Source organism: Sorex fumeus, unplaced genomic scaffold (genome assembly GCF_029834395.1).
Source record: "Sorex fumeus unplaced genomic scaffold, SorFum_2.1 ptg000029l, whole genome shotgun sequence".
NCBI classification, from domain to species: domain Eukaryota; kingdom Metazoa; phylum Chordata; class Mammalia; order Eulipotyphla; family Soricidae; genus Sorex; species Sorex fumeus.
The window spans coordinates 5,626,283-5,647,749 of NW_026606086.1; the positions used below are offsets into that span (position 1 = coordinate 5,626,283).

Sequence of the window (21,467 nt, forward strand, 5' to 3'; positions counted from 1 at the left end):
AAGCCAGTGCTGCGCTTGGTCCTCTACCAGGCCCTGCCGGGGAGCTCCCTTCTCCTCTATGTACTTTTTTTCCTACCAATAAACTGTTCTATTAGCTAAGAAGAAAAAGAAAACTCAGTGCCTGCTTCTTCGGGACTGTGTCCTTTCCAGTTCGCTCTTCCACTGGACGTTTAATTTTAAGTATGCAACTTCACTTTCGTTTTCTTTTGTTTTGTTCTGGGGTCAGACTTGGCGATGCTCAGAATTTACTCCTGGCTCTGCACTCAGAAATTACTCCTGGCAGTGCCCAGGCGACCATCTAGGATGCTGGGGATCGAACCCGGGTCAGCTGGATGAGGCGCCCTGCCCTCTCTACTGCTGCTCTGGGCCCTAGCTTCATTTCTTACTTGTTGCCTGAGGGTAAAGATCATTTACAAAATCTCTCAGGTATTTACAACAACCAGCACTGTCTTGTGCCGCCAGCAAGGGAATGTAAAAGAGACGGACACGGTCATTCTGATTACGCAAAGCTACATACATGCTCGGAGAATAACACACAGTCACTATGAAGATACTGATTATTAGTATCACTGGTCTGCCTCTTCCATTTTTTAAAATACAGAAAACAAACTAGCTCACACTTTCGGAGAGATGTAAAATAGAATTACCTGCTCTTGCTAGCAACGTGCGAGCCGCCAGGTCAAACTTGTGTCTCCTTGTCACTGCTGAGCGACCCCTTGGCAGTGGCCCACTTCCAGAAGCTACATTTTCCGTATGGTCCAGATTATCAGGGCTACTGGAGCAAATGCGAAAGCAACATACATTACATGAGGAAGGGCCAGAGAGGGTGCTTGCCTCGCAGCACACAAAGACAGGTTTGACCCCGGCACCCCCGCTGGTGATTGGAGCCCAGTCAGGAGTGATCCCCGAGTGCAGAGCAGGGGCAAACCTGGGCATAGCTGGGTGCGACCCACAAACAAAGACTAACAGAGATACATCTTGACTAGAAAGTATCAGTTCAAGTTTGCCCCCCTGCTATTTTTTTGCCGTAGGTAATAGCAAGGATGAAATCTTTACAACAAGACCTCTAAAATATCTCTTTTCTCCTAGGTAAAATTCCTAAAATGTCGTATTGTCCTGTGCAATAATTTTAGCTGACTTTGAATTGTGCCAACAATGAAATTAAGACGATTATGTCAGAATAAATTGCTTACTGTATTCAAAGTTAATTTTTTATTATTCTAATTTAGGTAACATGGTTATGACAGCATTCGCATTTATGAGTTTGATGTATTGTTACTGCCCTCCAGCACTGATGTGCCAGTGTGTAATAAATACACTTCATATACATGATGCAATAAGTATGCACTGTCCTCCCGTTGTTCATCAATTTGCTTGAGCATGCACCAGTAACGTCTCCATTGTGAGACTTGTTACTGTGTTTGGCATATCAAATACGCCATGGGAATAAAGGAAATCAATACATTCATATATGTGTATGTGTGTGTGTGTGTGTGTGTGTGTGTGTGTGTGTGTGTGTATCTCCTGCCTACATATATGCCTGACTGGGACCACTTGTAAAGGTAATTTTAGAGGCTGCCCCAAAAGCCTCCATCCCTCTCAGAGAGCTCGGCAAGCTACCGAATATCCCACCTGCATGGCAGAGCCTGGAAAGCTACCCATGGCATACTTGATATGCCAAAAAAGTAACAATGATGGTCCTCATTCCCCTGACCCTGAAAGAGCCCCCAATATGCCATAGGGCTACACTAGCATGTGACAGGGATGAATGGAGATGTTACTGGAGCCCGCTCGAGCAAATCGATGAACAACGGGGTGATAGTGATATATATATATATATATATATATATATATATGTATATCTGATTGAAAAGTTTAGTTGATTATCCGTCTTAGGGTGCAGAAGTAGTCTCTGTGCGTGGCGGGACACCTGCAGGGCCTGCCCTCGCAGTGGGGTCGTGTCCAGCAGTCAAAGATGCCTCATGAGCACTGTCCACTGAGCAATAGTCTGACAGGAAAAGCTCCTCTTCAAACAGGAAAAGGGGCTTATCTGTGCTGACCTTGGAAAGTGAAAAACAGACGAAGACATACTGAGACCGTAAAGGTCGATTTTTTGTGGGGTGGGGGGTGGGGGGCACACCCAGCAGTGCTCAGGGCTGACTTCTGGTTCTGCCTTCAGGGACCACTCCTGGGGGGCTCAGGGGACCAAGTGGCGTCTGAGGGATCGAGCACGAATTGGTCATGTGCATGGCTGGCACCCTACCCACTGTACTATAGTTCAAGTCCCATGAGATAGATGTAAAAATTCTATCAATAGCATTAAGTCAAGAATTAAGTCCATAAACCACGTCCAGTTTTATAAGATGAAATTAGTTTATTAGCATGTTTACCTTTAATGTCAGAAGACACCTATTTCTTCGTTTTAAGTTCATTACTCATCACTGTGTGTGTGGGGGGGGGGGGAGTGCTGGGGACTGCCTGGGGCACTCAGGGTCCTCAGCAGCTCTGGGCTCAAACCCAGTGGTCTCCACGTGCAGAGCCTAAATGCCAGGGCTGGAGTGATAGCACTGCGGGGAGGGTGTTTGCCTTGCACACGGCTGACCCAGATTCGATTCCCAGCATCCCAAATGGTCCCCCGAGCACCGCCAGGAGTAATTCCTGAGGGCATGAGCCACGAGTAACCCCTATGTATCACCAGGTGTGACCTCCCCCCAAAAAATGCCGTCCAGCGTCCAGCATCCGGCATCCTTTCTGTGGGTCAGGACAGGCTCTGGCCCGTGCTGCAGAGCAGTGCTCCACTGACGAACCATATCTCTGGGGCCCAGACCCATCTACCTCTTGTCATGGAAACACGCTCCCAAGAGAAAACCTGCCAGTCACCAGTCAGAAACCTGACCTCGGCGTGCTCACCACGCCTGCCACCTGCCAGCTTTATCCATGATAAGGGCACCTGCCAAGCAGTAGCGAGGTATGGGTAAAGGGGATCCCTGACACAGGCTCATGCAGGGGCAGCGGCAGGAGGGATGGAGCCTCACCTCTCACTGAAGCCTTCCTCCATCTCCGCAGCATCAGCCGAGGGGATGTCCCCTGGGGACTGCAAGTGACAGGGCTCACTGGACTTCCCACCGCTGCCCAGAGCCACTGCCCCGTGTCGGGGGTCTGAGGTGCTGCTGGATGGGGGCTCCTCCTCGTCCTCATGCCCAGGGTGCTCGATCATCCACATGGCAAGGACGGTGATGTTCTGGGCATCAGCTTCTCCTCGGGCACCTGAGCAGGGGAAAAAGTTTTGTTACGACTGAGCAAAATAACGGGGACTCATGCAGTGATGCCACTCTACTTCCTGTAACTGAGGAAGTTACATATATATATATATATGGGCTGGAGCGACAGCACAGTGGTAGGGCGTTTACCTTGCACACAGCCAGACTGGCCAAGCCAGGTTCGGTTCTTCTGGCCCTCTCGGAGAGCCCGGCAAGCTACCGAGAGTATCTCGCCCGCACGGCAAAGCCTGGCAAGCTACCCGTGATGTATTCGATATGCCAAACACAGTAACAACAAATCTCAAAATGGAGACATTACTGGGCCCGCTCGAGAAAATCGATGAACAACGGGAGGAAACTGCACTGTACTGTGGCACTGTCCTCCCGTTGTTCATCAATTTGCTGGAGTGGGCCCAGTAACATTGTGAGACTGGTTGTTACGTTTTTGGCATATTGAATACATCACAGGTAAAACAGACGTGTGACATATACTGCTTTTAAATACACTCAGGATTCTGCGGACACGTAAAGCCCCGCCATACCTGTGGCGTCCATAGCTCTGGCGATCTGCCGGAGAGAGAAGCCCATCTCCAACAAGGGCACGGCGATGGCCGGGGGCGGAGGGGAAGTGGACAGTCTGCTGCTGGGGTCTGACAAGGCTGGGCCATGAAAGAGACAGGGACAGAGACAGAGACAGAGAAAGAGGCGAGAAAGATAGAGAGGTTTAAATGTCATCGAGTAATAAGTATTCTTATCATTGTGAGTTCCCAATTCCCTAATACTTTCCACATTTAATGGAATTTTCTTCTATTGAAAATTCACTAAATGTCACAATATTTTCCAAAGGTACTATACAGAAAAGTCGACTTGGCTTATAATCTCCCCTTTCCATTAATTATAAGAGATGCCCAACCACAATCAGTAAATTTAGCACTTAAGCTTCTGTAATACATAAATAATTGCAAGACCTTTTTAAAGTATAAACTTCCTGGAAAAACATTTAAGACCTTCCTATTCTGAAATTCACTGTCTGAAATGCACCGTCATCTCTGTATGTGTCTCACTCCCACAAGTATGGGCGTCCTCCTGTATGGCCGTAACACAACCACCGGAGCCAGGAAAGCAACAAACCATGCTGTATCTGATGCAGATTCCACCCCAATTTAACCACAAGCTTCATCTGGAGCATGCACCACCCATCCCTCTTCTGTTTCCTTAGATCTCTGATACTTTGAAGATCACAGTAGGATGTCACTCAGCCTGGGCTTTCTCGATCTCATCCTTTCCTCCCTCCCCTTTCTTCTTCTTTCTTCCTTCTTTCTCTGAGGAGGGAAGGAATATGAAGGAAGGTTTGAGCCACGCTCAACATTGCTCAGGGGCTACTCCTGACTCAGCGCCTAGGAGTGATTCCTGACATTCTGTGTCAGGGGACCACGTGTGGTAGCAGCGAAGGAACTGATGCCAGCCACACGCAGGCCGCTGCCTCTCCTCGCCTGTGGAGTCCTTCCTGGCACAGTCCGTGACCTCTAGAAGCTATGGAGCTTGTGGGAAACCCCAGGCTCTGTCCTCTCTGCTCTGGGCTGCTGCTGGGGAAACCTGACATTTTCAGAGAATATCACAGATTAATTGGCCTTGATATGGCGGTCAGTGGCCTGAGCACAGAAAACAGACACCCCTGGGGTCAGCAATACTCCCACCTGCCTCTGCTGTAGAGCTCTGAGGACAGTGCTCCAGCAGCTTCTTCCTAGCCTTAATGACCCCTTCCTCCCTCAACTGTGTGCTAGTGCACACAGACGCATTTCTCCAAGCTCACTTGCCAATGCCTCTCCTGTAAGCCTTGCCATGTGACTGCAAGTCTACGGCTGTGTGTGGGTGACTTGCTACGGGCATCAATCTAGAGAGCACCGCTGCCCTAGATCGGGAAACTGTCTTCATGCTCTTGGTGTCACCGTGGCCACAGGACAGTTACACTATTCCTCCTTAACTATATGCTACCTGATTTCATTTCCCCATTACCACTAGTTAATTTTGATCACATGAATTCCATGGTATCTGCTGTAAGAATACTGTGAAAACACACTTTTTACTCTCTGTGGTTAGCATGTTCTTGTAATAATAATTTGTAATACGTGAGACTAGTAAATCACTCATTTCTCATCACTAGCACAGAGCTATGCTTACTCGTTGAATTTCTATGATGGTTGATAGATGATTTCCTAATTTCATCACTGCTATTAGATCAGTCAGCTGACATTTCATGCTGATATTTCTTTTCCTTTATTATCATATTTGGATGCACTCAAAATATGTACTCATAAATCTCCCGGATTTGAGCAAACTTCTCCCATCTAGCTCTTCTGTCCTTAAGTGGCCTGTGCCGACACTCCTCAAAACACTGCCTCACCTCTTGGTCCAGGTTATTCAGCTCAGCTCGGCTCTGCTGAAACCTCTGTTTCTCTCCTCAAGATCAGACCCCTTTCTCAGAGACTGGTGCTCCTTAGACAGACCCTAACGAGGCTGTGTTCGCATGACTGACGTGGTGCTGCCTCCAGGCCCTCAGTGGAGACAGGGCAGTGAGGCCCCTCCCTCTGCTCGGCTACGCAGGTCCTCGGCAAGCCTGGGCTCGGGTGACCTGTCAGGCAGTCCGCACAAGGACCAGCCTCACTCCGATACCTGTCAGAGTGGACATGCTCCTGACCCCCACCCCTGCCAGCAGTAATGCTTTGCATGACTTTCAGATGTTGATTTGGCCTCGTCTTATATTAGGGAAGAAGGAAGAGAAATAAGGAAGGAGAGAGAATTGTAATTCAGTTTTCTTTAAAATTTTTACTATGGGGCTGGAGCGACAGCACAGCGGGTAGGGCATTTGCCTTGCACACAGCCGACCCGGGTTCGATTCCCAGCATCCCGTATGGTCCCCCGAGCACCACCAGGAGTCATTCCTGAGTGCAGAGCCAGGAGTAACCCCTGTGTACCACCAAGTATGACCCAAAAAGAAAAAAAAGAAAAAGAAAAATTTACTACAAGAGGCAGAGTGCCATTACAGCAAGAAAGGCACTTGCCTCCCACATGGCTGACCAGAGCTGACCCAATATGGTCCCCCGAGCCCACCAGGTATGAGTCCTAAGTGCCCAGTAAACCCTGAGCCAAAAACAAATAAACAGAAGGTCTTTTTTCAGGGACAGGGGGAGGTGGAGTAGTGAGGGAGAGGAGTGGTTGGGCCAGACCAGCGATGCTCATGGGTGCGCCTGGCTCAGCTCAGGAATCACTCCTGGGGCACTTGGGGGACAATGTGGGTGCTGGGGATGAAAATAGGGCTGCAGCAAGGAAGGCGAATGGAAGCCCCCCCCCCCCCCCCCCCCCCGCCCCATACCACTGCTCGGCTCTCCAGTCCAGTTCTCAGGTTCTGCTCCTTCGGGCATCTGTCATTTCCTATTTCATTTCTTTAAAACAACTCGTGTCCATCCATCTTCTGACTAGGAATTCTGCCTCTGGGAAACATCACCTTGCCCCACGCCCAGGTCAGCAAAACCTTGTGCCTGCCTGGCAGAGCACCTACCTGCGTTCCCCAAAGTACAAGGGCCATGCAAGAACTCCCTCCTCACTGTCTCACAGGAAACAAGTATGGGAGTGTTACACTAACTCAGCCGAGAGCACTTGGCTGCCCTCATGCACACTGCAGCCACGTCGACTTACTCCCAGCTCCAATTTCTTATCCGCACAGAAATTCACACAGAGAGCTGTGGTGGTTAGAAGCCCTGGGACCCGAAAGTGCAGCTGGCTGTGGTGACACAGGGCAAAGACACGAACGGTCTTCCTGGAACCCACACACTAAAACAGAAGCTGACGAGTAATAACAAGTTTGGTGGGGAGAACTTTGAGAGGGAATGAGTCTTGAATTTTAAAGGACACAAATTATACAAGGTATTTTCTCAAATGACAATGAAATTAAGTTGGGAATAAGTAACAGAAATATAGGTAGAAAATTCCCATTTTGAAACTAATGCACTGTTAAAAATGGATCAAAAGTAAATTGTTAAGTATTTTAAAGTGAATGAAAAAAACAAATGGCCTTTGAAAGTACATGGGTCACAGCAAGAACAAGCCTTAAGCACATCCAAATGCCTGCAGCAGAAAGGATGGAAGGTTTAGTATGACTTATACACATCACTCCTCTCCCAAACAGCCATGTTTCATCGACAAATAGATCTCATCTAAATGAGAAGAGAGCTGGAGGTGCCATAACTGCCATCACTGGCTCACCTTCAGCAGAGACCGCACACCATGCCCACTTGGGAAGCCCACACACCCGGGAAGCCTCGAGACCTGGGCCCATGAGGGCACCCTCACCTGTGCGGTTGGCTGGCCTTGCCGACTGGGAGTCAGGAGACGTTAAGCTCTGCCTTCTTCCTACTTCGTCAGAAGGAGACGTGGGGAGGGAGGATATTGGCGGAGTCTGAGCACGGCGTGTGGGAAGGACAGTGGTGGTTGGGTAACTGGAGAACATTTGCCTTTAAGAGAACAACAATGGTGAGCGTAAAAATCCTGCTCAAAAATAATATGTACATCCCAATCTTCTACAGCCTGAAAGAGTGTGAGAGTTAGTGGTAGTTTAACTGGGGGAGCAAAGAGGAAATCCAGGTTTAAACATCATTACTTCATAGGGCACTTTAATTATGAAAGAAACCTTATCATTCGTGCAGCCAAATGCCAGGAACGCAGCAGTGGGCGAGAGCACAGCTGCTAAACAGACACAAGCAGCTCCTGCTTCACGGAGATTCCCCTTCATAGAGGACAGGGTCTCTGACCTCAGACAGGAGGTAGGGCCTGCTAGGTGACTTAGGGGTCTGAAAGTGCTCAGATTTTCCTTGTGTAAGTTAATAATAATACATTCCCAGAAGGGCCTATGGACCGAGGACGGGATGTAAGGGTGGATGACAGGTCTGGTACGTGCAGAGCCCAGGGTTAGATTCCCAGGACCCCAACACCATCTTCCCAGCATCACTGTGAATGGTCTCACATCAATAACAACAATGACAAAAACCTAAAATGACTGTCTACCACAGTCCAAATGACTGTCCTAATGGCATATACACAGGGCAGCTGTCCTTATTTCTCTCTCAATAAATGGTTACTGGCCAGGCAAAGGTAACAGCCATGCTGACCAATGGGAAGGAAATAGGACCTAGAAGGTAGGAGTCACAGGGCCTGGTGAACCCCAGCAAGGCAGCACAGACTCTGGGGTCCCAGAAGAATGGGACCTGGTATCTCCAAAGCTCTGAGAGCCTACACCGTGTGACTGCTAAAGGAAACTACGTTAGAATAGGCCACCACTTCGCTCCTCCCCGCTTTTCCTAAACAGAAGCAGCTCCTGAAATGCGTTACTTAAATAAGAGAGTCAAGAGCTGCAGATGGATGAAAAGTGAACACTGACAGTTTCTGTTGCGCGAGCATGAATAACACTCCCCATCCTCAACACTGGAGCAAGACCACGCATCAGAGTAATGGGAAATAAACCAATCGCAACAAACACCCCCCCACTAGAACAACTGAACAATATTTTCTGGGGGATAAAACCTCAGAGCAAGGTGTCTCCTGGGCCTGCCAAAAACTGAAATTAATTACAGTAACAGTCATTCTCCAATTCTATAAGTCCGTCGGTACGCTGAGGTCAGTGACAATCTGTCACCTAAGGGTAGGAAGACAGAAATAAGACTAATAACCATTCTGCTTCCTTCCTGTCCCCTCAGCCTCAGACAAGAGCACTCAATCAGTCTTTCCCTAGAGATCTTCTCTCAAAGGTTTTTATTTTGCTTATACAGCTGGCAAACTGAAGCAAAAAAGAAATAAACATTTGGAATTTACAAATGTATTATTACAGTAGGGCTAGCTGAAGAAGCCTCGTGAGACATGAGTTTTGATTCGAAAAGTGGACTTGTCTGATCGTATGGGCAGAATGAAAGCACAGTTAAGAAATTATGTTTAATAAAGGTAATAATCTAAAAAGAAAATTATTTTCATGGAAGTGAGCTTTTTGTTGAGGCTCCAAAATTCAAAATACAGGTATTTGTATTTTCTGAAGACAAATATTTAAAAATTTAGTTTTAAAAAAAAACAACGAAGTCCTAAGTAGCCGACAGCTGGCATCGTGGCCGCTGGCTCTAGGTGGGGAACTCGGGGATACTCCGAGCTGTGAGGGGCAGAGCCTCCAGAGAAAGGCCTGGCTGCCAGGGTCCCGGCCCGGCTGTTGGAAGGGGCAGCATGCACGCTCACCTGAGCAGACTCAGGGGCATGACGCCCGGGGACTCGGATGCGGGCACCGTCTCCGTGTCGGTGACAGGCGTGGTGGCAGTGGTGGTGTCCTCCAGGGAGCTGCTCATGAAGGAGGTGGTGCTGGAGGCCGAGGGGCTGGTGGTGACGGGGGTCTGCGCCTGTGGGGCCTGCTCACCCTCCTCCAGGTGCTGCTCCGTCTCTAGACAAGGGAAGGTGAAGGAAATGGAGTTTGGCTGTTTCAAAGACAACACTGCAGTGAAAGAGCTTTAACCTTGGATTTGGAATGTTTTTAAATATATTTCTTAAGAATCAGCTTCCACAGATTTACAGAAAAATGTCTTACATGTACGCATTCTATATGCACTATTATCCTATTACTCTAGACCAGAGAGACAATGTAACAATGGCTTGTAATTAGTCATTTTTTCAAAGAGAGGGAGTATCCCCCTAAAGCAAAAGTATATAGTCTTACTTTGGGCTTTATGATTTGATAGGTTCCCTAAAGATATGTGATTATTCAAACTCTTCCCTTAGCACTTTGATTCTAATTATCTTGCATCTACAAAGATCAATGGCACACAAATACAGGTACGTGTCTTTGATCTTTGTATAATAAAAACTTGGACAAGAAAATCCACTTCTAAGAAAGGACAATTCTGGGGCTGGAGCTGGAGAGATAATACAGCAGCTAAGGCACCGGCTTGCACATGGCTGACCCAGCTTTAACCCCAAGTAACCCCCATGTTTTCCTGAGTCCACAAGGAGTGATCCCTGAGAGCAGAGCCGGTGTGGCCCAAAAACAGAAAAATAAAATATAACAAAATTATGACAATACTTCAACACACACACCCCTGCACCTAGGACTTAAAACAAAGAACAATTAAAATGTGCAAAAGCTTATATTTACATTACTTTTCTTCTTCTTCTTTTTTTTAACATTATTTTTCTTTCTGGCAGGGGAGTCTACCATAAAGTCAATCTAGAATGCAGATGCCGCAAAGCTGATTCTCTTAGATTTGCAAATGGCCATTTCCCTTTTAATCATCCCAATCTTCACACTACTACTTATATGCACCAGGGACCTTCCTTTAGTTACTGTCTACATAAAGACACGAAGGAACTGCACATAAGCTTCATGAAGGCAAGGAACTGTGCCTGTTCACTACCAACGCCCAGCTGGGAGCATGCCTGGCGCATGGCAGGCAGGCACTCGGGAAACGTTCCCAGAACAAATCACCTCTCTACCTCAGATTCATTTGTCATGAATTACTGTGAGGATGAAATCATGATAAAGCAAAGGCTTTGCCTCTGGTACATCATGCGTGAGAGCATGTGAGGCTGGGACCTACCCAACAGGCTCCACACGCAGACAGGTGGGTGCTACGGGCTCACCACCACCCCTGAGTGCTGTGGGACCCTGGGCAGTGGTGGAGGTGACACCGAGCCCAGGGCTGGGAGGACCCAGACTTAAAAACCAAAAACCAAACCATAGGAAAAATCCATAGAACTCTGGGAAGCATCAGAGTCACATACACCTTGGCTTAGACTAGTGAGCACTTGCCTTCTGTGACATGAGCTGCAGTTTCAGCTGCAAACTGTAATGCTTCTGTTGATTCACATACCAGCCCTGCACTGGTTCCCAACTCAGTCTCCTGGAGACACGTGCCAAGCAGCCAAGTCAGTCCTTGTGGTACCCTCTGAGCAGCTGGGCCAAATACCGTCCCTGCTGTGGCTCGGGCCGTTCTACCCACACCCACCACTGCTGCCACCTGGAGGGGCAAATCCATCACTTCTAAATATTCTCCGCAGAGACACCAAACTGCAAATAATTTCAGGTACTGGGTTCCCAGGCTAGAGCTCTGATGATTTTCAGAGTCAGGAAGGGCAGCCACCTCCCACCCACAGACCCCCTTCTACTGGAAGCCCCCGCAGTCAGGCCCTCTGCCACTTGCTCCTGCTGCCATGGCAACTCATCAATTCTCCAGTCTCTGGGCCCCTCCTCATTTTGCAATACTGACATCAAAGGAGGAGCACAACATATTCGATGGGGATGGGAAAGTCATGTAGACTTCAACTAAACTCAGCAAAAAGAAACAGTAACACAGAAGACTCAACTAGCAGCCAACAGCTTAGTAAATCCTTGGACAAGCACTTAACAACTCTGCGAACATTTTTCACATAAGAAACTGTTTTAAAAATGTATTGACTTTAATAATGGAGCTTGTTACCTAATCAATTTCTATTCCAGGATGATATGAACAGCAGTGGATCTTATCTACATTAGTAAGTAAAAATATAAATAAAGTGCTAATACTTATAAAATAGAGAAACAGAAACTGAAGTAGAAAACTGAGGGCATACAGCCAATCGTGAATATAAAAGAAACCAGAGAAGTACCGTGTGCCCTCCAAAGGGAGACACGTGGAAACTGTGTCAGCCAACAATCTCGCAGGTGCCTAGGAGAACGCATCCCTCTGGCAATCAGAGCTTCACCGGCCCTGCACCACGCCCGCCCGCCTGGCACCTACCTGGCCGGGCTCTGCCGGCGCCCTGGTCCTCCAGGAGCCCGTGGACGGCCAGCTGGTAGATGACGGCCTGCGCGCGCTCCAGGTCGGCCAGCCCCAGCGCGCGCTTGAGCGGGGAGCGGGTGACAGCCCGGCGCACCATGTGCCGCATGAGCAGCTGCAGCGCTGCCCGCAGCTCCGCGTCCTCGGGCACCACGGGCGAGCCAGCGCAGTCGGCGTTGTGGCCGCTCTCGGCCAGCACCCGGGGGATGAGCAGCAGCTCGGCGTACTTGCTGCAGCCCAGCAGCGCGCTCAGCGCCTTCATGGCGCCCAGGTAGAGGTAGGAGAGCTGCACGGCCCTGGTCTCCGCCTGTGCGCCGTCGTGCGCCCTGGCCGCGTGCTCGTGGCCCTTGCGCTTCCCGTCCGGCTGATGCAGCGCCTCGGGCCCTGGCGGGGCTGGGTCGGCGGGGAACTGCGCAGCCTCGCTCTCCGATGCCCTGGAGCCGGAAGCCCCCGGGCCCCGGGTGTCCTCGGGGGCGCAGGCCGCGCGTGCGTCCAGGCCCGGCTCGCCCTCGCTGCGCGGCTCCGGCTCTGTGCGCTCCTCGGACTCGGGCCGCTGCTTCCTCTCGTGCCGCTTGGCGCCCTGCTTGCCCGCGTCCTCGTGGATGCCCGTCAGGTAGGTGAGGTCCAGCAGCATGGACGCCGTGAGGCCACGGAACCGCGCCACGTCGAACGGCAGCGGCTCGCAGGGCTCCAGGTTGCACAGCGGGGTATCACTAGGCGACCAAAAAGGTGGGAAGCTTTAATAAAGACCAGAACGACACAGGAAGAAGCGAGTGAGGGAGAGACAGGAGGAAGGCACAGAACACAATGCAGGCAAGTAAGTGCATCACGACACAGGAGAGAATCGTCCGCACAAACCACAGAGTCATTGAGAACAGGGAGAAAAACGCGTCTGCTAGGAGAAAAACGGGAGCGGCTGTGCCAGGAGAAGCAACAGGCCACGGCCCTGCTTCCAGCGGGAGCTTACCAGGCTGGAGACGGACCCGCCGGCCCTGCAGAGACCTCCCCGGGAACCATGGCCAGCACTGCAGGCCTGGCAGGTTCCCATCTCTCTTACTGCCTTCCCACATCACCACTGAAGAATGGGAGCAGTAAGAGGCTCCCAGAACACAGACAGACAGACAAACAGAAGCAGCCAGGGGCCCACCTAAGCGAATCCTTCCCGCGTGTGGGGCACTTAAAGTGGGAAGGGCTAGGTGCAGTTTGCAGTCCCTGATGTAAGCTATCTAGTACGTCTATGATAAATCTGAGAGTAATGGTCACTTAGAACCTACTGAAGAGAGGACTGTTCCTTAAAAAGTGTTTACTTTGTAACTTTCGATGAATGCTTCTAATTTATACCTTCAGCAAACACAGGCTCACATATTTTCAATTATTTGGCATGACTTTCCAAATTTAGAAAAGTTACAATTAAACAAAATGTAACAATGCTTTCTGGATACAGGTTATAATGGCAACTATTCCTGTAGGAAGCTAAATCCATGTTCTACTTAAACCTTTCCCATAGCTTAATTTTTAATTGATTTCAGATTATTATTTTAATTTGCTTTACTGTATTCAACTTGATAAAGAATCATAAATCTTCTCTGAAATAAGGCAGAAACTTTTAAAAGTAAAGACTCTATGAAACGTTATACATCTTCATTAGCTTCTCAGCTTGTTGGAGCAGAAGGAAGAATCCACTAATCTCCAACATTATATGAAAACAATGCATGCATTATTTGTCAACTAAGAAGGTCCATACTTTCACTAGATTCTAAAAAAAGAGTACATCCTTCAAATACATAAGAACAAATACTTAAGAACAACTTTTAAAATATTGTTCTTTGTCATATTATTATAAAGGAATTGATTTCAGCAGTACAGTAGTGACACAACATCAAAAATTAATATTTCTGAAGTATAACAATAAAGCAGAATCACCGAGTTTCCTTATAAACTGAAATACTTCACATACACTTTTTAGGCATTGAGAGTCTCTTATCTCTAACTGCAAACATATCTGCCTGCTTTTCTGGGTTTGTTCTGGGGCCATACCCTGTGGTACTCAGAGGGCCTTATATGACGCCAAGGATTCGTCCCAGGCTGACAGCTCAACAGCTGCACACCTAGCAAGTGCCTGACTCCTGGTACTTCCCTCTGGAGCACATCTAACTGCTTAAAAAAATACAATGAGGCAAATAAATGCAGTCTATTTTCATATCTATCCAATCGACAGCATGCTACGCTTTAAAAGAAAACATAGGGGCTGGAGTGATAGTATAGTGGGGAGGGCGTCTGCCTTGTATTCGGCCAACCAGGTTCAATTCCCAGCATCCCAGATGGTCCCCTGAACATCACCAGCAGTAATTTCTGAGTGCAGAATCAAGAACCCCTGAGCATTGCCAGGTGTGACCCAAGAAGCCAAAAAAAAAAAAAAAAAAGAATGCAATGTTGGGCTGAGAGGTTGGGTTAGCAGTCTGATTACAAACACAGGGACCCACTGTCCACTCTCAGTACCACCAGAGAGAGCCCCATCAACACCGCGGGGTGTGGCCAGCGGCACCTGCTGGGTTTCAGCACCAATCACCTAGTGGCCAAGAATGTCAGGTGGTCCCTGGGCCCCCTTAAACTGCTTGGGAGGCCTCTCCTCCCAAATGAAGAATTTCAGTAGAAAAGGAAAAAAAGAAGAGATTATTTTAAAGTTACAGAAAAGAAGAGATTATTTTTAAAATCACAGAAAACCAAAACCTTAATTGGAGGTGCCCAAGGTCCTGTTTGACCCTCCTGGTCTTCCACACACACACAAAACATGACCAACACGCAGGTCAGCCGCTTTTCCAGGCCAGTGTGTAATGGAAATGGCGAAAAAGCAGAAAGCCAAGTAAGTAGCCCTTGGAAAACAGGATCCCAGGTAAAGTCAATGAGCTCAGCGTTCCCTCTCGAAAGGAAACCTGATCTGGTTTTACAAACCGCTGGGTCCTAGGCTCCCAGGCGAGAGTCAGGCCATGCTCGGAAGGCAGGGGCCAGCAGCTAGGGGCCAGCAGCTCGCCGCGGCCCAGGGCTGCTCACTGTTACGGACAACGGGCCACGCTGGCCAAGAGCGGGATCAAGTTCCTACCTGATGGTGATTTCTGCTTCGTCCCACTGGACCTTGGCAGACGTGCTGCCCTCCTTGACCACTCCGAGCAGCGTGGCGTGGCGCCCAGTTTGCTTGTGGACACAGCGGCCTCCGACCCGCAGGCCAGCATCGACTCCCCCGATCACGGCCAGCACCGGCCACACCTCAGCGCACAGCGTCCGCAGTTGCGGGTCCGAGAGGTCGGCCAGGCCGCAGCGACTATGCTTCCCCTTCTCCTCCTCTCTGCTCTCCTTCTCCTCCCGCAGTTCACTTTCTTCTCGGCTCTGAACCGAGCGGCTTTTCTTCAGCTTCTGACCCGACTCTTTAATACAGATCTTGATCTTGTGGAGTCTTTCCATCATTTTCTTGTTAATGCAGTACGTCCAGCGGTCTGTCCGGTGAAGGATACGGATGAGCTGAATGGTGGCCTCTGCCAGCACTGCGGCCACGGGGCTGCAGATGGGGTCCCCGGGGAGTAAGTCTCGGGGGGTGCCGCGCATCTGCATGTCACAGATCTTCACCTTTGGAAAGAAAACAGGAGAAACGGGACCAGTCAAGCTACCAGTCATGATCAATTCTAGCACATGTAATTCTATCAGCTCCAAGTACAAGTGCGTGTCACCACTGAGCTCCCCCACCAGGAGTGGGGAAACACTGCACTTTCCTGGCGTTAGGAGCAGGGTGGTCTTGTGGGACAAGAGGCCCCATTAAACTTCCTGCACACGAACGGCCATCAGAGGTCTTATGTCTTGTTACCTTTTCCCCAGGGTTGCTGCTGTAGAACATGACGCACGGGTATAGCTCAGATGCATCCACATCTTCAAAAGCTAATTTGGGTTCCTAGCAGAGGGGATGAAAAGAAAACAAAAATATTTTTAAAAATTACCATATCCAACACATTACAATTCAAAGCACTTATGAAACAGAACAAAATTACTACAGCCAAATCTCAACAATGCTGACAAAGGAAATCCTACATATAATAAATGAAAGCTGCTCAAGTAATCTTACTGAGATTTTACTCTTTCTGCTTGTTTGCAGCAAACAAATCCTGTAAAAACCAAAAGGTAGTGCAGGAAAGAGTAGAGGAGAGATGATGAACGTCTTGGAATGAGTGGATGGAGTTTTAAAATGAAAGAAATAACAGTGAGTGTTAATACCTCCCCGTTCTTCCCGAAAGAAATGGTCCTGGCTTCCATGTCCAACACACAGGTAATAAAGTCTCCCTGAGTGAAGCTGGAGAGAGTGAGGGTCTGCTCGCCATTGTGGTAGAGGTTGCCGCTGTAGGCACGGTACAGCCACATGTCCGAGGTGGTGCGGTGGTTGAAGTCGTGCACTGGCCAGCGGGAGACTCCCACACACGTGCCTTCGTTGCCTCTGTTTTCCTTCACAATGTAAAACTGAAATGAAAGCAAAGTACTAAGATCCAGAAAACCTGTTGCTATACATCTCACTACATCTTAGGGCCCATGTTCAGGGCCCTAAGGGTCCAATAAACTTATGATGCTCCCATTATGGTAGCATCGTAAGCTTATTATTAACCTTCATGTAACATACAAATGAAGATTTTAAAACCAAAGTAACCCTTTTCTTAACTTATAGGATTATCTTAGTACTTAACACCTCATTAGCTTACATCTTATGCAAGAAAAAAATATGGGGGCTGGAGTGATAGCACAGTGGGTAGGGCGTTTATCTTGCATGTGGCCGACCTGAGTTCGATTCCCAGCATCCTATGTGGTACCCCTAAGCACTGCCAGGAGTAACCCCTGTGCATAGCTAGGTGTGACCCAAAAAGCCAATAAAAAAAGAAGAAAGAAAAAAAATGTCTTTCAGAAAATTATTAACTAAAAGTTTCAATTCTTTACAACAGCTTTTTCTATATGCTTTTGTGTGCTCCTTCTGTGCAGAATCAGGCCTGAATTAATGTTATCTGCAAATAGGCATTAGGTCCTTGGCTGTTATTATCTAGGAATTCAACTGGTCAACAGTTTCCTATACCAATACAAACTTTTCTCTTAGTGATAAGTCTGGCTCATCAGGCCATGTGTGAAAACATACGGTGGTTTCTGATGAAAACCGCTTTCATTCCAGAAGTTGAGGTTTCTGCGCATGCCACGCAGGAGGAATCTTTCTGACTAACCCGCCAATAAAGACGCTGGTGCTGAGTCCCTCCGGCTCGCACAGCCTATGAGCACTGCTGCATTGGGGCGCGGGGGAAGGGCGCCCCATGAGCCCCTCGTGGAAGGACAGACTCCTTCCAGCCTCCCCTCGCTCTCCATCACAATCCCTGCTGCCTGCCTCACTGCACACCCACCCTGGGCGGAGCCACAACTGCGAGCACTTGTGCAAACTTCTCAATCGAGCCATACTCCTGGGTGCCCCGGTCAGAGGCAGCAGCAAAGACACCCATGGAAGCTAGCTCAGCCTCTCAGACGAGAGTCACTATCACGGGCGCTCTGGTGCCTCGTGTCTATGCAGTGACAAAGAAAGAAAGCTGCTGATGTGCCATGAGAGGTCACAGGCACTGATGCACTTTTTATAAGAGTCACAAGCCCGGCAAGCTACCGAGAGTATCTCGCCCGCACGGCAGAGCCTGGCAAGCTCCCCGTGACGTATCCGATATGCCAAACACAGTAACAACAAAGTCTCCAATGGAGACGTTACTGGGCCCGCTCAAGAAAATCGATGATCAATGGGAAGACCGTGACCGTGACCGTGACAAACCAGAAACCCTGAGCACTGGATCCTCTAGACGCTTTCAACATTGACAGCTGAAGGCAGGAAAAACAACCATCCAAAGGAAATGTATATCCTCTCTCCTTCAGGTAGGAGCAAAAGGGCCCAAACATCCCCCCCCCCCCCCGCCCCCACTGGGCTCTGAGTACAAAATTAAAAAATTAGCCTGCCACTGGCTCTCTCCTGCAGATGAGAGAAGAAAAGAGTTCAAGAAACTCCTAAATGACTTTCGGATAGACTATGAGCTTTAGAAGCGCGCCTTGCTCTTTTTCCCAAGTGAGAGAGAAAAGGCGCAAGCACTTCCCAGACTCAAACAAAGCTCTCAACAGACTAGAGTGAAAAAGGAAAAAAAAAAAACATTAGCTCTTTCCCGCTATTTTCATTACCAAAATGCTGTCAGAGCTGCAGCAGTGCCTAAGCCCAATTCCTTCCATCAGCGTTAAATTCACTGCCAGGGACTTGAATACATGAGGTATGATGTATCTGTTTTGCTCTGTAGCTACTGCATCTATGTCGATATATATGAATAGAAACTGATGTTAAATGTGACACAATAACAATTTCACGATGGTTAAGGGGTCTTTCTCATCAGGAAAAACTGCAAAGACAGCAATGTTGTAGGAAGTGGCTTTCTCTCCTGCCACCAGAGCGTGGATCAGGCTTCGATCACTGTGAGCATTAACGAGAGCTTGCACGGCTCATGGAGAGTTATGATTTACACTACATTTTTGCCCACTGGCTTCACTTTTAAAATGGGAAACAAAATAAAGAGTGGCACTCTCCAGGTGGATATGGATATTTCAGACACATACGTGTATACACACACATATACACACATGTACATGAGGGCTTTGGGGGATTTGTGTGTGTGTGTGTGTGTGTGTGTGTGTGTGTGTGAAGCAAAACAGTTTTTATTGAAAGAAATTTAGAGAAATGTAAGGGACAAAAAAGGAGAGTGAGACATATGCAAGAAAACACAGGTATCCTCAGAGGGGAAGAGTGTGTGTGTGTGTGTGTGTGTGTGTGTGTGTGTGTGTTTATAATGCAGTTTTTCATGACGGATGAGTGCTCATAAAACCAGATTTGAGGCTGGAGAGACAGCACAGCAGGTAGGCCACTTGCATTGCATGTGTTAGACCTGGTTTTGATACCTGGCACCCCATGAGGTTGCCTGAGCACCGCATCAGGAGTAATCTCCCTGAGCACAGAGCCAGGAGTAAGTCCCAAGCTTACTTTTTTTTTTTGAGGGGTGTGGTCCCCAAACAAACAAAATCAGGTGTATGTTGCTATTTTAGAAGCTGATGACTCTCCTGCTTGGATCGAGTATTCTTGAGTGAGCAAATTTGCTTTCCAGGAGGGCACAGACAGAGGGGAAGCTCCGCTTCTCAGCTGGGCTTAATTTAAGCACAAATGTCTGCAGCTAATGATGCGTCTCAGTGACAGAACAGCGGCCTTGCGTATGTGAGGCTCTGACATGGATCCCTGGAGCCACTCATAAAAGCAAAATACACACAATTTTTTCTTCAAAGACAAAACTTCTCCGGTTTCACAGCATCTAGGCTTCATTCTTGTTCCCCAAATACCACTAAATTCTTAATTCAGAAAGTCTAACCGCCTGGACTTGACTCAAAACTAAAGCCTTATGCCATCTGCTGAAAAAGGCACCACTGAACAAAACCCAAATTCTGGGATTAAAAAAAATTCATATCATTTTTTTCTTTTTCTCTTTTTCCCCAACAGTGCTACTACAGCACACCCAAGACTTACTCCTGGCTCTGTGCTCAGGGATCACTCCTGACATGGTCGGGGGCCACATGAGATGCCAGGGATGGAGCCCAGCTCAGCTGTGTGCAAGGCAAGCACCTACCTACTGTACCATTGCTCTAACCTTGCCCCCACTGTGTTTTGGGGTGTGAGATTTTATCCTGACAAATTCCAAATCCTTCTCATTAAGCTAATGAAAATGTATAAAAATTGTTTTGTTCCCAAGCCCCCATGAACATAATCCTTGGAGGAAAAATTTTCAAATGTTTGAAAAATTCAGAGCGAAGAATTTACTAAATGGAACCCACTCATTTTAGAACAAGAGAGAAAGGTCCCAGGTGAAGCTGGGGATGTGGCAGCATTACCATCTCTCCTTTCTAGAATGTTCCACCTGTCTGGAAGAGGCAGGGAAGATCCATGCCGTCCTGAAGCTGCAGGACCCACTTTAAACTCACTAATGAATCTTGGGGGCAAATACTGAAGACCGAGCTTCCTGCCACAGCCCTGTCACTCGAAGTCTTACAGTGATGAGACTATACACAAAGGGAACCTGGGTCTATCTTCCATGTTCTTATGAAAATAAAGGGTGCTAGAGAGAAGCCCCTGGCGCCGCGTAATCCCATCAACAGCCAAGACCCAGAGACTATAAAACCCAGCTCCCAGAGGCGCGCAGCCGCATTTGCAGCCGCGCGACATCTTATTATCTAGTTCTTACTCTGGAGAACCTGGTAGGCTACCAAAAGTATCCTACCCACACAGCAGAGTCTGGCAAACTCCCCGTGGCGTATTCAATATGCCAAAAAACAGCAACAATGACGGATCTCATTCTCCTGACCCTGAAAGAGCCTCAAATGTGGCACTTTCTAAAATCTCAGGGCTAGGACGAAGGAGACGTTACTGGTGCCTGCTCAAGGAAATCAATGAACAACAGGATGACAGTGATAAAGTGATACAGAGAGAAGCTAAACATCTGCTGTTGCCTGCGGCAGTGAGTGAGGTCCAAGCTCTGGACCACTCTGCCCACTGCCGCACAGCTTGCCCAGGGCCCTTTCCAGGGAGACAGCCTGAGGTCGGGGTGTCCTCCAGGGTGCCAGGGTACTCCTAGTGCCAGATGCCCCCTGCACTAGCTGTGCTAAATGGATGTCTGAACCTGGTAAAGTTCATATAAAAGCTGGAGAGCGAAGCCATGTGGCTGTTTAGCTAATGGGTTCTGTAAATCTGGGGCCCCTAAAATCCATAACTTAAGTTACCATTACAAGTTGGTTTCATTCTACTGCACGGGGTTCCACCGATAATTTTACTGAAAAGATACTGTGGCAGAACACCAAGGGTCTTTTCACTGTGTGAAAAAGGAGTTACCAGCAGGAACTGCCATCTGGAGCGGGCTGCCCCTGGGGGATGGATGGCTCATAAACAGTTCCCTGGAACAAAAAAGCCCCGCTTACTGCCAGGGGGACCCATGATGCCTCAGTTATGTTTTAGGGTATTTGGGTGCCAGTATCAAACCCAGGACTTCACACAGGCCAAGCAGGGCAGGCCTCTGCTGCTGAGCTGCATCCCTGGTGCCAAGCCTAGACATCGGAATGGTACAGGTTAGACCAAACACCACAGTGCCTGCCAGGGGCCTCTCCGAGCAGCCAAGCAGCAGACCTGGGCACTGGCTCTGCCAGAGATGTGCGCTGAGGAGACCAAGGCATGGACCTATCACAGCTTTTCTAATTACCCGTTAAAAAAAATATGAGTCATTTTGAAATTTCACAGAAG

At 48.5% G+C, this 21,467-nt stretch overlaps 1 protein-coding gene across 1 annotated transcript in view; it reads right to left on the reverse strand.

Moving 5' to 3' along the window:
- The window catches only part of HERC1 (HECT and RLD domain containing E3 ubiquitin protein ligase family member 1), a 161,069-nt gene that overhangs the window by 48,883 nt on the left and 90,719 nt on the right, over positions 1–21,467 (reverse strand). The window contains exons 34-42 of the mRNA XM_056115813.1: positions 16,361–16,600; positions 15,957–16,040; positions 15,201–15,721; positions 12,062–12,837; positions 9,534–9,732; positions 7,611–7,771; positions 3,803–3,919; positions 3,036–3,267; positions 648–772 (exon numbers count right to left, since the gene is read on the reverse strand). Coding sequence (XP_055971788.1) covers positions 648–772; positions 3,036–3,267; positions 3,803–3,919; positions 7,611–7,771; positions 9,534–9,732; positions 12,062–12,837; positions 15,201–15,721; positions 15,957–16,040; positions 16,361–16,600 — 2,455 coding nt within the window. The remainder of the gene's footprint in view (positions 1–647; positions 773–3,035; positions 3,268–3,802; positions 3,920–7,610; positions 7,772–9,533; positions 9,733–12,061; positions 12,838–15,200; positions 15,722–15,956; positions 16,041–16,360; positions 16,601–21,467) is intronic.